This window comes from Lepidochelys kempii, chromosome 7 (genome assembly GCF_965140285.1).
Source record: "Lepidochelys kempii isolate rLepKem1 chromosome 7, rLepKem1.hap1, whole genome shotgun sequence".
Taxonomy (NCBI): domain Eukaryota; kingdom Metazoa; phylum Chordata; order Testudines; family Cheloniidae; genus Lepidochelys; species Lepidochelys kempii.
The window spans coordinates 37692071-37710890 of record NC_136386.1 but is presented as its reverse complement, the minus strand read 5'-3'; the positions used below and the strand labels follow the sequence as shown (position 1 = coordinate 37710890).

The 18820-nt window shown below is 46.8% G+C and overlaps 1 protein-coding gene across 13 annotated transcripts in view; it reads right to left on the bottom strand.

Annotated features, from left to right (window-relative positions):
* Positions 1–18820, bottom strand: part of RAF1 (Raf-1 proto-oncogene, serine/threonine kinase) — a 96969-nt gene that overhangs the window by 27945 nt on the left and 50204 nt on the right. For all 13 annotated transcript variants that reach the window (XM_073352235.2, XM_073352233.2, XM_073352230.1 and 10 more), the window contains one exon: positions 17391–17508. In XM_073352235.2, the coding sequence (XP_073208336.1) occupies positions 17391–17508 (118 nt within the window). The remainder of the gene's footprint in view (positions 1–17390; positions 17509–18820) is intronic.

Here is an 18820-nt window from a genome sequence, read left to right as displayed (position 1 = left end):
CTTCAATCTAGAAATAAATAAATAAAAGAGAGGGGGAAAGGGATACAAACATGGGCGGCCCGTGACCCAGCTGCCAAGGGAGGCTAGCCCCCAGCACCTCCCCTTGTATCCAAGGCCCTGCTCCCCTCCCCCACTGGAGCCCAGAGCACCCCAACCACACACCCCAGTCCTAGCACCAGGTGGCAATGCTCCCGGTGGCCAGGCAGGGCAGTCAGCCCCAGTCCTCCGGGCAGCCAGGCAACAGCATTCCTGGTCCTGACTCCTCCCTATAGGAGGCAGGCCAACCAGCCCCAGCCAACCTCCAAGTCAGAGCACTCTGGGAACCGCAGGATGGGGCCTGGGTTGGGTGCAGAGTGTGGGCAAGGCAACGCTAGGCTGTTTGGGAAGGCACAGCCTACCCCCTATGATACCCGCTGTCCATGGATTCAACACAAGAAAAGTAAGCATTTGTTGGCTGACCATCTTCTCTACTTAACTCATATTTATTTTTGAATTAGCCACAGTACTGGAGCAATATCTACCAATATCTTCCTACAAGAGCTTTTTTGTAAAGAATCCCACTGGAGTCTTTCACAGCCTCCAGCTAACCCCCTTTTTCCTCTGCCCTCCTCTCACACATAGTACTAAAAACAGGGCAACCATTATACTATCACTAACAGTTGCAGTTCAGAACTATACCCTGGCTTCACAATGGAGCTCTTTTATCATAACATTTATCCACTCTTGCTCCTAAATCTATTCCCATTTCTGTGGGGGAAATGCCATCCTTAATATAGTCAGTCCGGCATTGCAAGCTTCCACAGGACTACTGCCACTCACTTCTCAGCTGTCAGGGCAGGTCTCATCTTGGCATTCCTGCACTTCAGGGCGGGGGAAGGTAACTCACAAAGTTCAATGGAAGTGGTCTTACACATGCAAAAGTTTTGCAGACACTGGGAATCATCCCATACCTGCAACACTATGCAGAACCACCAGTCTGTGCTTGTTTGCCAGGCCCAGAATCAGCGTTCCACTCTATCAACATACCCCAGTGCTGTCATGATATCCAAATTGCCACATCCCATGCTTTCAGGATTGTCTGTGTCTATGTCCTCCTCACAATCTTCCTCATACTGGCGGCTCCTAGCTAGTCTCTGCACATACTGCAGAATAATGTGCGAGGTGTTTACAATGCTCACAAAAGCAGTGTGCAGCTGAGCGGGCTCCAGGCTTGCCATGCTATGGCATCTGCACGGATAACCCAGAAAAAAAGCAGTGAAATGATTGTTTGCCGTTGCTTTCAAGGAGGGAGGGAGGGAGGGAAGGGAGACTGACGACATGTACCCAAAACCACCTGTGACAATGTTTTTGCCCTATCATGCATTGGGAGCTTAGCCCAAAATTCCAATGGGCAGTGAGGACTGCGGGATAGCTACCCATAGTGCACCACTCCGTGAGTCGATGCTAGCCACGGTATTGAGGATGCACTCTGCCAACCTAATGCGCTTAGTGGGGTCCTGCATGAGATGGGGGAAAAAAGGGTATAAGGGAATTATGGAGGTAAGCAGAAGCCCAGAATGCAGCATCCCCTCAGCAAGAGCTAGAGCTCCCCCTGTTAAGCAAGCCCATTGAACTCTCATCCTGACAAGCACTACCCCAATACACCTAGACCCCCAGAACGAGCTGCCCACCCCCAGACCTTCACCCCACTGAGCCCCAACCAGCTTCACCAGGACCCCCACTCCATCAAGGCCCACTCCCCCAGCACCCAGACCTGCCCCCAAGCTCCCCACACCCAGATCCACCCCCACTGAACCGCATCTCCCCACACCCAGACCCCCCCGCTAAGCCCCAATCACATGCACCTGGATCCCCTGCAAACTCCCATTGCCCCTGCACCCAGAACCCCCCCAAAGAGCCCCTGTGCATCCAGATCTCCCGCTCAGATGCCTGCACCCAGATTGCCCCACCCAAACCTCTCACCCCAAACCTGGATCCCCCCCATACTAAGCCCCTCCATACTAGGATCCCGCTGGGCTGCGCCTGCCTACCCCCACCTGGTGCACAGAATCCATAGGTTGGGATAGAGTGCATCTCTTGTTCTGCAACAGGAGGTGAGGAGTGACTGGAAGAGTCATCAGTGGACATAATGCCAGCTGTTATAGGTAAGGGTACCACGTCTGTCTGGGCTATGTGGGCGCAATCAGTATGATGTTTGCTTTTTCTCTTTTCATTTTCAGCTGGATTTTCAGTAATAGAAGGAACGGGGGAAAGGCATAAAGAAGGCCCTTGTCCCATGAGAGGAGGAGTGTGTCTCTCCGAGTGTCGTCCAATCCCCACTCTGGAGCAATACTGTGGACATTTCTTGTTCCAGTAAGTAGCGAACAGGTCTATTACCAATGTCCCCAACTGTCAGAATATGTCGTAGAGTACCACCAAATCTATCTCTCATTCGTGGTCGGCATGGGAATTTATGGCTGAGACTGTCCACCATCATGCTACATACTCCTGGTAGGTAGGCCGCTGATATTAAGACATTGTGGGAGAAGCATCAGTTCCATAGTTTTAATGCCTCTATGCACAGGGAATGAGACCTGGTGCCTCCCTGTCAGTTTATGTAATACATGCAGGCCATATAGTTCATTATGATGTGTGTGTGTTTGTTTCATCAGCGGGAGGAAGTGAACGCACGCATTTCTGACTGCTCTGAGTTTGAGCAGGTTGATATGGAGGCATGCCTCTGCTGGAGACCATTTGCCCTGTATTGTGTAACCACTGAGATGTGCACCCCATCCTAAGACGGATGCATCAGTGGGCAAAAGTAGAGATGGGGAAGACTGAACAAATGGGATTCCCATACAGACATTTACTGGGTCCTTCTATCAGTCTACAGATTGCTTGACTCTGGTAGACGTAGAAGTTTGCTTATGTGGTCTGGGGTCTCTGTTTGGCCTGTAAACCGAACCGAACCATGCTTGGAGGCATCTTGTGTAGTCTGGCATGAGCAACAACAAACGTGCCCATGGCCATGTGCCCCAGGAGCTGGAGGCAATGTCTGGCCAAAATTTGGGGACTGAATTGTGCTGTCTCTATCAACAAGGAGAGACTGGAATCCGTGATGAGGGAGAATGCCTTCAGGTGTACTGGTGCTAAAGTTGACTTTTGTTTGTTGATCTCTTGGCCCAGATTCTGAAACAGGTCCAGCGTGGTGTGAGTGACTGCTTGGGCTTCTGTGAAGGACCATACCCTGAGAAGGTAAGGATAAGTCCAGGTAAGGATAAATCACAAAGCCTTGAGAGACTAAGTGGGCTGCCACTACTGAGAGGACCGTGGAGAATACCCTGGGGGTCAATGAGAGGCCAAAAGGGAGTACTCTGTACTGATAGTAGTCCTGGCCTAGCATGAATCTGAGGTAACATCTGTGACTAGGTATGATGAAAATGTGGAAGTATGCATCCTGAAGGTTGAGGGCCAAGAACCAGCCTCCTTTCTCTAATGCTGGAATGATCACTGACAGAGTAACCACCTTGAACTTCTGTGCTTTGAGGAGATGGTTTAGCCCTCGGCATAGCAGACTCTCGTGAGAAAGGTCCCTGAAGAGGGACAGGGAAGGTTGTTTGGGAGGGATGAAGGAGGAAAAATGAATGGTGTATACATTCTGGATGATCTCAGGACCCACTTGTCAGAGGTTATCCGTTCCCAGGTGCTGTGGAATGGGGTAAAGTTGTCTCCGAAGGGATGAGCGAGGCTTTCCACCATGAGATGGTGAGTAGAGTGTTCTATGGGCACCTCAATCAACTCGTCAAAACTGCCACTTCAAAGTGGAGGGCTGAGATGCAGTTGTTTGGGGTCCTGATTGTTTTTGTCTGGGGAACCTTTGCTTCCTCTGTGGCTCCAAAGATCTTTGTGACAAATACCAAGATGTGTACTGTGATGATCAAGACTTGAACGGTGGTTGAGAACTGTACTTTCTTTTTGTAGGCGGGAGTATAAATCCCAAGGGATTGAAGAGTTGCCCTAGAATCCTTCAGTGTGTGGAGGAATTCAGCAAATACTTCATCTCTTCCAAAAAGAAGGTCCTCTACCATAGCGTGGACTTCTCTAGGGAAGCCAGACAAATGAAGCCACAAAGCCTGTCTCATCACCGCCACTGAAATTGATCATGCCTCTGTGTCAGCCACATCTAATGCGGACTGGAGGGATGTCTTAGCCACCAGTTGGCCCTCGTTAACTATGGCCTTCAATTGGTCCTTATGAGAGTCAGGGAGTTGCTCAATATGGGAACTGAGTTTTGTATAGTTCTGATAGTCATATTTTGCTAACAAGGCTTAGTAGTCGGCTACATGGAAGTGGAGGGCAGCTGATTAGTATGCCTTCTTGCTGAACACATCCAAACATTTCCAGTCCGGATCATAAGGGGTGGATTTAAACTGGTGCTGTTGGTACTAATGATATTGATGGAGCCACGGATTGTTTTCAGCTTCATTGGGGCTTGCTATGGGGACTCACAGACCTTCTCTTAGTGGTCTTGTGTGACTGTCATCTCTCTGGGCTCATCTCCCTTCGAAGTAGAAGGCTGCGGAGAAAGTTCCCGCTAGGACTTTGGCCGTTGAAGGGCCAACTCAATGAGAAAGAGTCTGAGCCTTACTGCTTAGTCTTTCCTGGACCTGGGCTTCAGTTGTTGGCACAAACCACACTTTTGTGCTCCCCTCCTCCCCCAACTGAGGAACTTTTTGAAGTACTCTTGTGGGGGGGGGGGGGGAGGTGTCCCCGCCACCAGGGTTGGCGGGAGGGAAACTTTTCTTCTTTGTTTTTTTTAGGCACAACCCAATAAAATGTAAACCAAGTAACAAAGAAAAAGGCTTTAAGGGAAGCTAAAATTAGCAAATCTAAAGGGAGTTAATGAGCTGCAAACAGCTCTGACTCCATCTCTAGCCAGGGATAGTTGAGAAGGAACTAAGGAGGGTTGCCTGCACATGCTGGCTAGCCTCATGGCAGGTGAGGAGCAGCACCTGTGCAGGCAGGAGGGACTGTTACCGAAGTTCTCTGATCAGCAGCGCAGGGACACACACACTCCAACAGTGGAACACCCATAGGAACACTACTCGAAGAAGGGAAAATTACTCAGGGACACCAAAACAAAGTAAACAACTGGCAATTACTTATATGACCCTCACATAAAAAAAGCGCCAGAAATTTAACACCTTTCTCTCCTTCCCATTTACTAGAATGTCATCCTAGCCTTCATCCACTTTGGTTTAATCGTCACAGTTTTAAGTTATATGCTTTTATAAGATCCTCCCTGCTTGTCAGTATTAGATAAAAGGGACCTATCAGAAAACCTTTATGAAGGTTTACCTTACAGGTGGGTTTTTTTAGGATATACTTTAAACATTACAGATGAAACTTATTCTGATATGTGGCATATGAACTGAATAAATGATGGGTACCAACTGTTTCATCTATAGCAAATTACGTCAAAAAGCATGAGACATATACAAACGGGTAATTCAAAGACCCATGGTATTAACCCCATAATTTAATAAAAACAGTTACTCATCTTCTCATAACCGTTGTTCTTCAAGATGTGTTGTTCATGTTGATTCCAATCAGGTGTGCTCACGCACCGCAGGCACAGTTGTTGGAAAGTTTTCCCTTAGCAGTTCCTGTTGGATCGGCTATGGAGCCCCCTGGAGTGGTGCTTCCATGGCGCTCAATATATGACCCTGCCAATTCAACTCCCCTTCAGTTCCTTCTTGCTGGCTACTCCAACAGAGGGAAACGAGGGTGCGTATTGGAATGGATGTGAACACACCTTGAAGAACAGTTACAAGGTGAGTAACTGTTTTTCTTCGAGTGCTTGCTCACATCAATTCCAATCAAGTGACTCCCAAGCTGTACCCCAGAGGTGGGGTCAGAGTTCAGGAACCATTGATTGGAGCACCGCCCTGTTGAATGCTGCATCATCTCTGGCATGTTGGGTGATAGCATAGTGAGAAGTAAACGTATGCACCTGCCCTGCAGATCTCTTGTATCAGGACCTGGCCCAGGAACGCAGCTGACTAGGCTTGTGCCCTTGTGGAATGTGGCATAAGAGTTGGGACTGGGACCTTGGCTAACTCGTAACATGTGCAGATGCAGGAGGTGATCCAGGAACATATTCTTTGAGATGAGACCGGGAGTCCTTTCACCTGGTCTGCTACCACCACAAACAGTTGGTTCGACTTCCTAAACGGTTTCATGATCTTGATGTACAATGCTAGAGCTCTCCGAACATCCAGTAAGTGCAGCCTCTGCTCTTGGGTACTGATGTGCAGCTGAGGATAGAAGATAGGTAGAAAAATGTCTTGAACAGTGCGGAATTGTGACACTACTTTGGGAAGGAAGGCTGGGTGAGGCCTGAGCTGCACCTTGTCCTTGTGAAAGACCATGTAGGGTGGGCCGGATGTCAGAACCTTTAATTCGGACGCCCTCCTGGCTGATGTGATGGCTACCACGAAGGACACCTTCCATGACAAACAGAGCAGGGAGCAAGTCACCAGTGGTTCAAAAGGGGTCCCCATGAGCCTGGAGAGGACCAGGTTAAGGTCCCATGTGAGAAGCGGTTACCTAATTTGTGGATATAGGCATTCCAAGCCCTTAAGAAAAATGTCTTACCATGGGGTTAGTGAACACAGAGCCTCCAGCCACTCCTTGGTGGAAGGCTGAGATAGCAGCAAGGTACACCTTGACGGATGACGCTGCTAGGCCCTGCTGTTTGAGATGCAGAAGGTACTCCAGGATGAGTGGTATAGACGCCTGGAGTGGAGGTGTGTGTTGCTGGGCACACTAGCAAGTGAATCTCTTCCACTTGGCTTGATAAGTAGCCCCAATAGATGGTTTCCTGCTGCCGAGTAGAACCTCCCTTACCAGCTCCGAGCATAGGAGCTCCATGGGGTTTAACCATGAAACTTCCAGGCCGTGAAGTGGAGGGACTGGAGGTCTGGGTGGTGGAGGCGACCGTGATCCTGAGTGATCAGATCAGTAGCATGATTGGGGTGTCCATTGACAGCTCCAGAAGCGTGGTATTCCAGTGTTGATGGGGCCACACTGGGGCCAGTAGAATCACCTCCACTTTGTCCCTGAGGATCTTGAGTAGCACCTTGTGTTCGAGTGGGACCGATGGGAAGGCATACATGAGGCAGTCTCCCCAGGGTAGCAGAAACACGTCCCTGATTGAACCTGGGCTGTGTTTCTGGAAGGAGCAGAACATTGGGCACTTCCTGTTGCTCCGGGTGGAGAACTGGTTGACCTGGGGAAATCCCCACCTTTGGAAGATGGGATGGATAACATCTGGATGGATGAAGCATTTGTGGTTATAGAATCATCTGCTGAGGTGATCCACTAGCTCATTCTGCACTCCTGGGAGACAGGACACCTCCAGGTGAATGGAGTGGGCTATGCAGAACTCCCACAGTTGGAAGGCTTCTTGACATACCGGGCTCCTCCCTGTTTGTTGATGTAAAATACAGCCATGGTGTTGTCCATCATCACTGCCATGCTCTGGCCTTGCAGCTGGAACTGGAAAGTTTGGCATGCCAGTCGCACTGCTCTGAGCTCCCTAATACTCATATGAAGGGAGAGCTCATCCTGAGACCACAGGCCTTGTGTTCGGAGATCTCCCAGATGTGCCCCCCAACCCAGATCTGAGGCGTCTGTTACTAGGGACAAGGAGGGCGGTGGACTGTTGAAGGGGACACATTCGCATAACATCTGGGGGTTGAGCCACCAATGTAGGGACTCAAGTATGTGTTGTGGCACCATCACTACTGAGCCCAGCCTGTCGCGTCCCAGGCGGTATATCTGGGCGAGCCAAGCCTGGAGGGGTCTGAGCCTCATTCTGGCATGCCTGACTACATACCTGCAGGCCACCATGTGTCCAAGGAGACTCAGGCATTCCTTTGCAGTAGTGGTTGGGTAGCACCTGAGGCTTTGAACATGTGTCATGGCCTGGAAACGGGTCTCTGGCAGGAACGCCCTTGCCTGTACAGAGTCCAACACCGCTCTGATGAATTCTGTTCTTTGGGTTGGAGATACAGTTGACTTCTTCATGTTGAGGAGTCCCCGCAATCTCTCGAAAGTGAACCTGACCAATCATACAAGAAACTCTACCTGCTCCCTGGTACAGCCCCTGAGCAGCCAGTCGTCTAGGTATGGGCATACCTGCACTTGCCTCCTCTGGAGGAAGGTGCTACAACCAACATTCACTTGATGAATACTCAGGGGGCTGTCAACAAACTGAATGGGAGGACCGTGAGCTGATAGTGTTTATGGTTGAGCAGAAACCGGAGAAAATATCTGTGCACAGGTCGAATGGCTATGTCAAAGTATGCGTCTTTCATGTCAAGGGCTGCGTACCAGTCTCTACGATCCAGGGAAGGGATAATAGTGCTTAGGGAGACCATGCAGAACTTCAACTTCACCATGAACTGGTTGAGTCCTCGCAGGTCTAAAATGGGTCCAAGGCACCCCCTGCCCCTTTGCCTTGGGGATTAGAAAACAACAGGAGTAGAAACTCTTGCCCCACAGCTCCTGAGGAAACTCCTCCACTGCCCCTTTGGTAAGGAGCAATTGCACCTCCTGGATAAGGAGTTGCTCGTGAGAAGGGTCCCTGAAGAGGGACAGGGAAGGGGGGTGGGAGGGAGGGGAGGAGCAGAATGAGAGAGAATATCCCACTTTTACCATGCGAAGAACCCAGCGATCCGATGTTATTTGGAACCAAGCATGGTAGAAGTGGGATAGATGATTCATAAAACATGGGTAAGGATCTGGTGGTGTGATGGGTGCACCATCCGTGGGTGCATCTTCAAAAGGCCTGTTTAGAGCCTGATGAAGGTTTGGACTGGCCATGACCTTGCCCCGAAGGGGGACTGGAAGGTTTTCACCTGCCGTTCCTGCCTTGGCCAAGAGGGATATGAGCGTTATTGTTGTGGCTGGGGCTTAAATTCTTGCTTGGAGTTGCTGGTATATGCATTCCCAACAACTTCATGGTTGCCCTAGAATTTTTCAAGCTGTGCAGCTTGGAGTCAGTCTGCTCCTAGAAGAGCCCCGCGCCCTCAAAGGGAAAGTCCTGCAGGGTCTGCTGCACTTTCAGGGGTAGCCCAGATGCTTGAAGCCATGATGTTCTCCTCATGGCTATGCTTGAGGAGAGGGTACAGGTGGCCGAATCCACCAAGTCTAGGGACATCTGTAGAGAGGTCCGTGCTACTGTCTTCCCTTCCTCTACAATGGCAGAGAATTCAGCCTCAGAGTCTGCAGGGATCAGCTCTTTGAACTTCAACATGGAAGTCCGTGAATTGAAGTTATACCTACTTAGGATAGCTTGCTGTTTAGCTATCCTCAGCTGGAGGGCCCCCCGTGGCATAGACCTTTCTACCGAATAGGGCAATCCTTTTTGCCTCTTTAGGCTTGGGGGGTGGTCCTTGCTGTTCCTGACGCTCTCTCTCGTTAACCGCCGACACCACCAGAGACCATGGCTGCGGGTGTGAGAATAAGTATTCACGGTCCTTGGAAGGGACAAGGTATTTGCGCTCCACTCCCCTGGCGATCAGAGGAATTCAGGCCGGGGTCTGCCACAGCATCTTTATGTTGTTTTGATCAAAGGAAGAGCTACCTGTGATGGACCTTCGGAAGTGAGAATATCCTCATGGGGTCCTTGGCCTCGACCACCTCCTCTCCGCTTGTAACCTCAAGTAACGGGCAATCGGCGTAAGGAGGTCCTGATGTGCCCTGTGGTCAACGGGAGGGCGGCCCAAAGCGGACGCCCCTACCACAGCTTCATCAGTGGAAGAGGACAAGGTGGCCTCCTGCCCCTCTGGCTCCCTGACCTCCTCTTGGTTAGTGCACACCCCTGTGGTGGTTACAGCCTGCAGGTCTGTAGCCTGACCCTGCAGCTGGTCCTGTGCTGGAGTGGCCTCTGCCTCGACCGGAGCCTGAAGGGGCAGTTGGGACACAGTGGCCTTGGAGCCGCGAGGTGTAGGACTGTCAAGTTGTACGGGGCTGCTATCCCTGGCTGCGATGCCGGAAAGCGCCGGTGTCAAGGGTCTCTTGTGCTAGAGTCCTTCCTCGGCACTGTGTCAGACATGGATGCCGGAGCACTCTGTACAGACGTGCCGGGTGCCGGTGCCCGGAGGTCCGCAGCCAGTTGTGGGCATAGAGCAGATTCCATTAACAGTTGCTTTAGGCAGAAATCATGCTCCTTTTTGGTTCTTGGCCAAAAAGCCCTGCAGATTTTGCACCTGTCCGTTTGGTGCGCTTCCCCCAGACACTTTAAACAAGAGTCATGGGGGTCAATGATGGGCATAGGCTTACTGCAAGCACTGCATGGCTTAAAGCCGTAGACTTGCGGCATGCCCCGGAGCCCAAGGGGGATTAGGGATTGGGGAGAGACCCCGCTCCCAACCTACTATCTAAACCAGGGGTGGGCAAACTTTTTGGACCAAGGGCCACATTGGGGTTGAGAAATTGTATGGAGAGCCGGGAAAGAAAAGCTATGCCTCCCCATACAGCCTGGCCCCCGCCCCCTGACTGCCCCCCTCAGAATGCACAACCCATCCAACCCCCCCTGCTCCTTGTTCCCTGACGGCCCCCCTCCCGGGACCCCCCGCCCCTAATCACCCCCTCCGGGACCCCACCCTCTATCCAATCCCTCCCCAACTCCCTGTCTGCCCTGACCCCTATCCAACCCCCCCCACCACCACCTAATAAGCCCCCCGGACTCCCACACCTATCAACCACCCCCCCAAAAAACCTCCGCCCCATCCAACCACCTCCTGCTCCCCGGGACCCCCTGCCCCTTATCCAACCCCCCCGCTTCCCACCCCCTTACCATGCCGCTCAGAGTGCCAGGACTAGCAGCCACAATGCCATGACGCCCAGAGCGCTGGCGACAGAGAGAGCTGAGGCTGTGTGGGAGGGGGACAGCAGGGGAGGGGCCGGGGTCAAGCCTCCCTGGCCAGGAGCTCAAAGGCCAGGCAGAACAGTCCCGCAGGCCTTAGTTTGTCCACCTCTGATCTAAACTAACTACAACACTAACTAGAAACTCTAATGACTAACAGAAGAACATTAAGGGAGCACTTGCTGAGCCAGTGAGCACTGTTCCAATGACCGTCACAGATGGTAAGAAGGAACTGAAGGGGAGTCGGGTTGGCAGGATCATATATCGAATGCCATGAGGGTGCCACTCCAGGGGCTCCACAGCCGACCCAACAGGAGCTGCTAAAGGAAAACTTTCCGACGACCATGAATGTGACGCGTGCACACCTGATTGGAACTGACGTGAACAAGCACTTGAACTAAAACATCCTAATTTTTTCCCCATCATTAACTATAACGAGCTTAAAAATACTAGTGGACTCACTGAGACTAGACTGCAGTTATCTTCCAATGTACTCATTTTAATCACTGCAGACATCCCTTTAATTTCTGTTTGCCATTCATTTGGAATCTGATTCAGAAAACACTCTGATGGTAAGAAAAGGAGTACTTGTGGCACCTTAGAGACTATAAAATTTAGTTATTACCCTCTGATCCCACTGAGGGTTACCAAAAGAAACTACACCATCTGCTCAAGAAACTCCCTGAAAAAGCACAAGAACAAATCCGCACAGACACACCCCTGGAACCCCGACCTGGGGTATTCTATCTGCTTCCCAAGATCCATAAACCTGGAAATCCTGGTTGCCCCATCATCTCAGGCATTGGCACCCTGACAGCAGGATTGTCTGGCTGTGTAGACTCCCTCCTCAGGCCCTACGCTACCAGCACTCCCAGCTACCTTCGAGACACCACTGACTTCCTGAGGAAACTACAATCCATCGGTGATCTTCCTGATAACACCATCCTGGCCACTATGGATGTAGAAGCCCTCTACACCAACATTCCACACAAAGATGGACTACAAGCCGTCAGGAACAGCATCCCTGACAATGTCACGGCAAAGCTGGTGGCTGAACTTTGTCCTCACCCATAACTATTTCACATTTGGGAACAAGGTATATCTTCAAATCAGCAGCACTGCTATGGGTACCTGCTATGGGTACCTGCATGGCCCCACAATATGCCAACACTTATGGCTGACTTAGAACAATGCTTTCTCAGCTCTCATCCCCTAATATCCCTACTCTACTTGCGCTACATTGATGACATCATCATCATCTGGACCCATGGAAAAGAAGCCCTTGAGGAATTCCACCATGATTTCAACAATTTCCATCCCACCATCAACCTCAGCCTGGACCAGTCCACACAAGAGATCCATTTCCTGGACACTACGGTGCTAATAAGCGATGGTCACATAAACACCACCCTATACCGGAAACCTACTGACCACTATACTTACCTACATGCCTCCAGCTTTCATCCAGACCACACCACACGATCCATTGTCTACAGCCAAGCTCTACAATACAACCACATTTGCTCCAACCCCTCAGACAGAGACAAACACCTACAAGATCTCTATCAAGCATTCTTACAACTACAGTACTCACCTGCTGAAGTAAACAAACAGACTGACGGAGCCAGAAGAGTACCCAGAAGTCGTCTACTACAGGACAGACCTAATAAAGAAAATAACAGAACACCACTAGCCATCACCTTCAGCCCCCAACTAAAACCTCTCCAACGCATCATCAAGGATCTACAACCTATCCTGAAGGACGACCCATTACTCTCATAGATCTTGGGAGACATGGTGCTTACAGTCCTTGCTTACAGTCCAGTCCTTGCTTACAGACAGCCCCCCAACCTGAAGCAAATACTCACCAGCAACCACACAATAGAACCACTAACCCAGGAACCTATCCTTGCAACAAAGCCCGTTGCCAACTGTGTCCACATATCTATTCGGGGGACACCATCATAGGGCCTAATCATATCAGCCACACTATCAGAGGCTCGTTCACCTGCACATCTACCAATGTGATATATGCCATCATATGCCAGCAATGCCCCTCTGCCATGTACATTGGTCAGTCTCTACGTAAAAGAATAAATGGACACAAATCAGACGTCAAGAATTCTAACATTCAAAAACCAGTTGGAGGACACTTCAATCTCTGTGGTCACTTGATTACAGACCTAAAAGTGGCAATTCTTCAACAAAAAAACTTCAAAAACAGACTCCAAAGAGAGACTGCTGAATTGGAATTAATTTGCAAACTGGATACAATTAACTCAGGCTTGAATGAAGACTGGGAGTGGATGGGTCATTACACAAAGTAAAACTATTTCCCCATGTTTATTCCCCCCTCTGCTCCCCCCCCCCGTTCCTCAGACGTTCTTGTCAACTGCTGGAAATGGCCCACCTTGATTATCACTACGAAAGTTTCCTTTCCCCTCCCCACCACCGCTGGTAATAGTTCACCTTAAGTGATCACTCTCCTTACAGTGTGTATGGTAACACCCATTGTTTCATGTTCTCTATGTATATAAATCTCCCCACTGTATTTTTCACTGAATGCATCCGATGAAGTGAGCTGTAGCTCACAAAAGCTTATGCTCAAATAAATTTGTTAGTTTCTAAGGTGCCACAATTACTCCTTTTCTTTTTGTGAATACAGACTAACACGGCCGCTACTCTGAACACTGATGGTAGAATGTGTTATCCTATTTTCTTTGTCAGATTCATTGTAACTTCAGTAAGTGCCGTATACCTTTCCCATTACACTCCCTAGAAACATTCAGCTGAGAGCCATTTTCATATTTTTAGTTTGCAGTTTGTTCTGTAACTTACAGATGTATATTTTTCTCCGAAACACCAAAATTCTACACAGTACACAACAGGCTATTAACTGACCGGATCCTGCTGTAACTGCCGTTGATGTATGTTATGAGGCCAGCAGTTAACAATACTGAACTGAAATTATTTTATTTAAAAAGGATTTATGGTGGGCTGTTACCAGATAACACACAACCAGGCAAAGATGCAGTAACCACTGATTATATAAAGCCAAACAAATTAAAATTATTCTCAATATGACTTTTTAGAATATGGAATTGTTCCATCAATTAATAGACATTTCCCACTTGTATTTTATAAAAAGACACAAAAAAGTTAAAGCAACAGGCACCCTGTCTTTTTAAGTCTAATAGCACTAGTAGCTGATGTGGCATCCACCAGTGAAGGCAAACATTGACCCTAAGGCAGGTTTCTCCACAGAAAAATACACAAGAGTGCTTGCTCCTGCTAAGTAACATACTCTAGATAGTCCTCTTCTCACCTCCCACCAACCTCACAGAGACACCTAAGTCTAGAACTGACCATTTTTTGTCAAAATGCCATCATCAGGGCCAAGGAGGAAATGTGATAGGCAGTTTTCCAACTCACTTTAAGCAACCTTTGCTCTCTTTCTTCCTTTTAAAGCTAGAGGCATGTTAGCAGGACACGACAGGATCCAAATGGACTCTGACAGTCTGTAACAGAAGTGGTGCTAATATCAAAACTAATACTTAAACCTTTCATCAGAACATTCTGGAAAAACACAGGATATCCATCCAGTTAAGCATGCATTCCTCTCTGTAAGATTACCTTAAGAGAACTATAATAAAACACTGCAAGTGATTGTATATACTTGAAAATATCTACTGATTTCACCTTTTTCCTTGAAGGCAAAGCAAGAAGAGTTAAATAAGCCTCTGACATTTTTTTCAGAGAATCTCTCAACATAGCCCTCACACTTGTGCTCTTCAATGGTCCATTGATCAGCAAGCCTCTTACTACAGATCTAGTCAATTGACCCCAGTTGGACACTCGGCAGATTGTTGGGCCCTTGGTGCTTTAAGCCTCCAGAATCTGAACACAGTCCAGGCACCATCCTGGCTTGGAGTCTCTATAAACACTCTCAAGATGCAGATCCTCTGTTATAGCACCATCTTCCAAGAGTCAAAATACCCATCGTCCAATTGCCTTGCTCATAGGACCAGTGCTAACCACTCAGAATGCACTGTAGCTTAAACACACGCTCTGTCAGAACTTGAGCTGTGTGGACACTTTTGATTTACAGTTTACCTCTTTAGGGCCCATGCAAAGTTAAAGCCAGAATCTCGTTCCAGGCCTATCTAACACACCATCATTCTTTGCTTAACAGCATAAGGTAACACAAAACTAGATGAAACACACACTTCTCCCGCCTCTGTTTCCTCACCACTCTGGAGAGTTCTTTAGGCTTGGGCAGTCCTTTGGGGTGCCAAGGATACTTCCCCAGCAGCTCACAATTTTTATTCTGAACCCATGGAGTCTTTCGGCTCAGCTAGTTTTCTCTGAGCTTGTCTGCTCCATAGCTAAACAGGGAAACCCTGCTATGAAAGTATGCCTCTCTTTTCCCCTCACCTGTCCAAAGCTTCCAGTTCCAGTCTCAGTGAGTCTCTCAAATGTAGATATCCTCCTACCCTTCCCCAACCAGTTTCTTTGTTCTGTTGCTAATTTTTCTTCCTCACTCTTCACTTCACCAGATGCCTAAACACAAGTTGGAGTATCTTCTCCCAGCTCCAGCTAATCTCCATAGTATGCCAACTGTTCGATCAGAGTAAAGATATTTAAGTTTATTGACTCTCCATAGTCCTTTGTCTGGTAAGTGCATGCTTCAGCCCATGTCAGCAAGTGGTGGATTCCACAGCCACATAGAGGCACTCCCTGATGCAGCAATTTTATAAACAACTTCATAAACCAGAATTCATAAATTGTACAGATTCCTCAAATCGTCACACCCCTATTCTTGAACAAATCAGCAATGCTTACGGTGCCTCTAGCTTGGTCTGGAAACACTATTTAGGTTACAGCAATCTGCCCATTTTGTCTCCTTTTATTTAGCTCCTGCTTGGAAGCTTTTAGTGCAATGATTATACTATCAAAACAGTTTGACACAGAGAGGCCCGTGACTTCATTAACTGAAGCATGAGCTTGCTGTTTCCTCAAACCTACACAGAAAAAGATTCAAAGGAAAATAACCCATCTAAATGATTTAAGACCACAGTATTTAACTGCATTAAAAAGCATGTGTGCCAAAACATGCTCTCCCAGAAAGCTGCTGTTTAACAAAGTCAGTGACACACCCTAAATCAGACCTAAGTAAAGTAAACAAGGCTGATTTTGACTTCACAGAAAAACATTGTAAGTTAGAACCAAACTGGATCCTACGTTGTGACTTCTGTTGTATCTCACTAGATTTAACTTTTATTTATATATAACTGAAGAGAAAAAAGTCATTTTGTTACTATTCAGTATGGTTGAAGAGATCTATTAAAAATGGGGCAAATTTCCTCATGCAGCTAGCACAAATGTGAGACCCTATTAGTTGACAAGCATACAAATAACCATTTATTGTTATATAATTGACTGCATGTACAACTTTACCCATACTGTGCACACACAACATATATATTTAAGGTGTGCAATCACAAAACCAAACTTCCTGAAAATCTGGTCCAAAAAGTAACTCAGTAAAGGGCATATGTCAGGTAAAAAACAAAAAAGATTCTTAATAAAATTTTACATTGAAGGATATTTTAAAAATTGACTTTCTCCAGTTATAATGGTTTGTTTCTATATTTCACTTGACTTGGACAACGAAAATCAGTTTAATTATTTATAACCAATTCCTATTCAGTTTAACTGTCCAATCCTCATTGACGATGATACAACATTTGAGCTGTAAAATATACAGGGAATATTTTTCCTTTAAAAATATTTTGAATCTAATTTTGTTTTTTTAACTATGGAAAAATTGTTATTGATCTTAGGCTTTTTAAAAAAAACAAAAACCCACAAGCCCTACATTTGAGGCCTAAATTGACTTGGCAATTACAAGTACTGTAACAATTTTTATGCACCTTATAGTAAAACTCATGTAAACAGATATTTTCCCATCCATATCCAAATTCCATTGCAGATGTCATACATGCTTGTTTCCTTTCTCTGAGATCACCAAGATGACTAAACTAATTAAAATTCAGTAGGTCAAAATTCATTTATGTTAGTATCTTTAGCGTCAGGATATGGAATTTCTTTATACAAACTCCATTGCTAGCAACTAAATATCCTTTTCAGGAATAAAGCTATTGTAGAGCATATTAGATTGAAGAAAATAAGGCAAGTCTGTTTTAGCATATTAAACATACGATGGAGTTGAGAGATTTGGATTCTATTCCCAGTTCTGCCATGGACTTGCTACATTACCATGGAAAAGTCATGACTTTACTGTGCCTCAGTTTCACCAGTTACTAAACAAGAAAATTAATATTTTGTGCACATCTACAGACCAAAAGTACTAAAAGTGCAGAGTATTATTACAGAGTTTATCTTTTTCTGGATAGCTGCCATTTCATAGTATCAACATTTTAAAAAAATACAAAACTAAGTGTTTAGTACTTACCATGCCATTTGCCTTTGTAAACAGTCCCAAAAGACCCTGACCCTATTCTGGTTGAGAGCATAACTTCACTTGCTTCTATTTCCCAATAATAACTTGAATCTCTCTGTCCACGAGGCCTCTGGAACACAAATACATATTTAAGGTACAAGCATGTCAACCATTGGGACAGCTCTCTTAAGTATTAACATGGCTAGCTGCCTGGACAATATGTTTCAAGGACTGTACCTAAAAATACACTCAACTTGACTCATAAAGTCTTAAAAAGATGAACTGCAGAACTGCAACACTCTGGGTGATCTTTGCTAAATGCAAAGACAATTGCTAATATGTTATCTTGTATTCTAACACATACCAGTTTGTTCCTCCATTTTCTTTCCAGGACCCATTTCAGGATTCAATGTTCCTCTTACAACAGTTGATAACCTCAAAACCAAAAACAGGTAGACAACATTTACCTGGATGATTTTGGCTCCTTACGTTATCAACTGTTGCAAGGGAAAAGCAGAACTGTGATATTAGATCTTCAAAGACAATTGAGTAAAGAAATTTTTTTTAAATTAATGTAATGTTTACAGACCCTATCAACTTCTTAAAAATTATAAGAGCAGCTACTGGTTAAAAATGCTCCTGAATAAAATGTAAATGTTTATTAAATGCATTTCAAAAGGCACCCATTGCTAGGGCCCTATCAAAATCATGGTTCATTTTGGTCAATTTTAATTATTTGCTTTTAAAATCATAACTTTCATGATTTCAGATATTTAAATCTGAAATTTCAGTGTGGTAACTGATGGACTCCTGACCCAACTATGAAGGCAGCAGCGCAGCAGAAAGGGTGGCATGGTATGATATTGCCACCCTTACTTCTGTGCTGCTGCTCATGGGGCGCTGCCTTCAGAGCTGGGCACCTGGCCAGCTGCTGCCGTTCTCTGGCTGCCCAGCTCTGAAGGCAGTGCAGAAGTAAGGGTGGCAATACCACAACCCCACTACAATAACCTTGCAACCCCACCCCCAACCCTCTTTTGGCTAGGAAGCCCCATTTTGAGAAACACTGGTCTCCCCATGAAATTTATATAGCATAGAGTAAAAGTACACAAAAAAAAGGACTAGATTTCATGGTCCGTGAAGCATTTTTCATGGTCACAGCCGTGAATTTGGCAGGGCCCTACCCATTGCCCATGGTAACTGACAAGATACTAGTCTGGCATTTTTAGAAGCCCCTAAGTGACTTAGGAGCACAAGTTCCATTTCAATGGGACTTATTTTCCAAAGCATCTAAGTAATTTAGGTGCATACCATCCACTGGTCAATATTTTGCTGACGTTACTGACAAAAATACATATTTAGTTATCTGCTTTACCGCAATCTGTTCCTGTTCACATGAAATATGTAATTGGACAATCTGAAATTATACCACATGATTTTTTTAT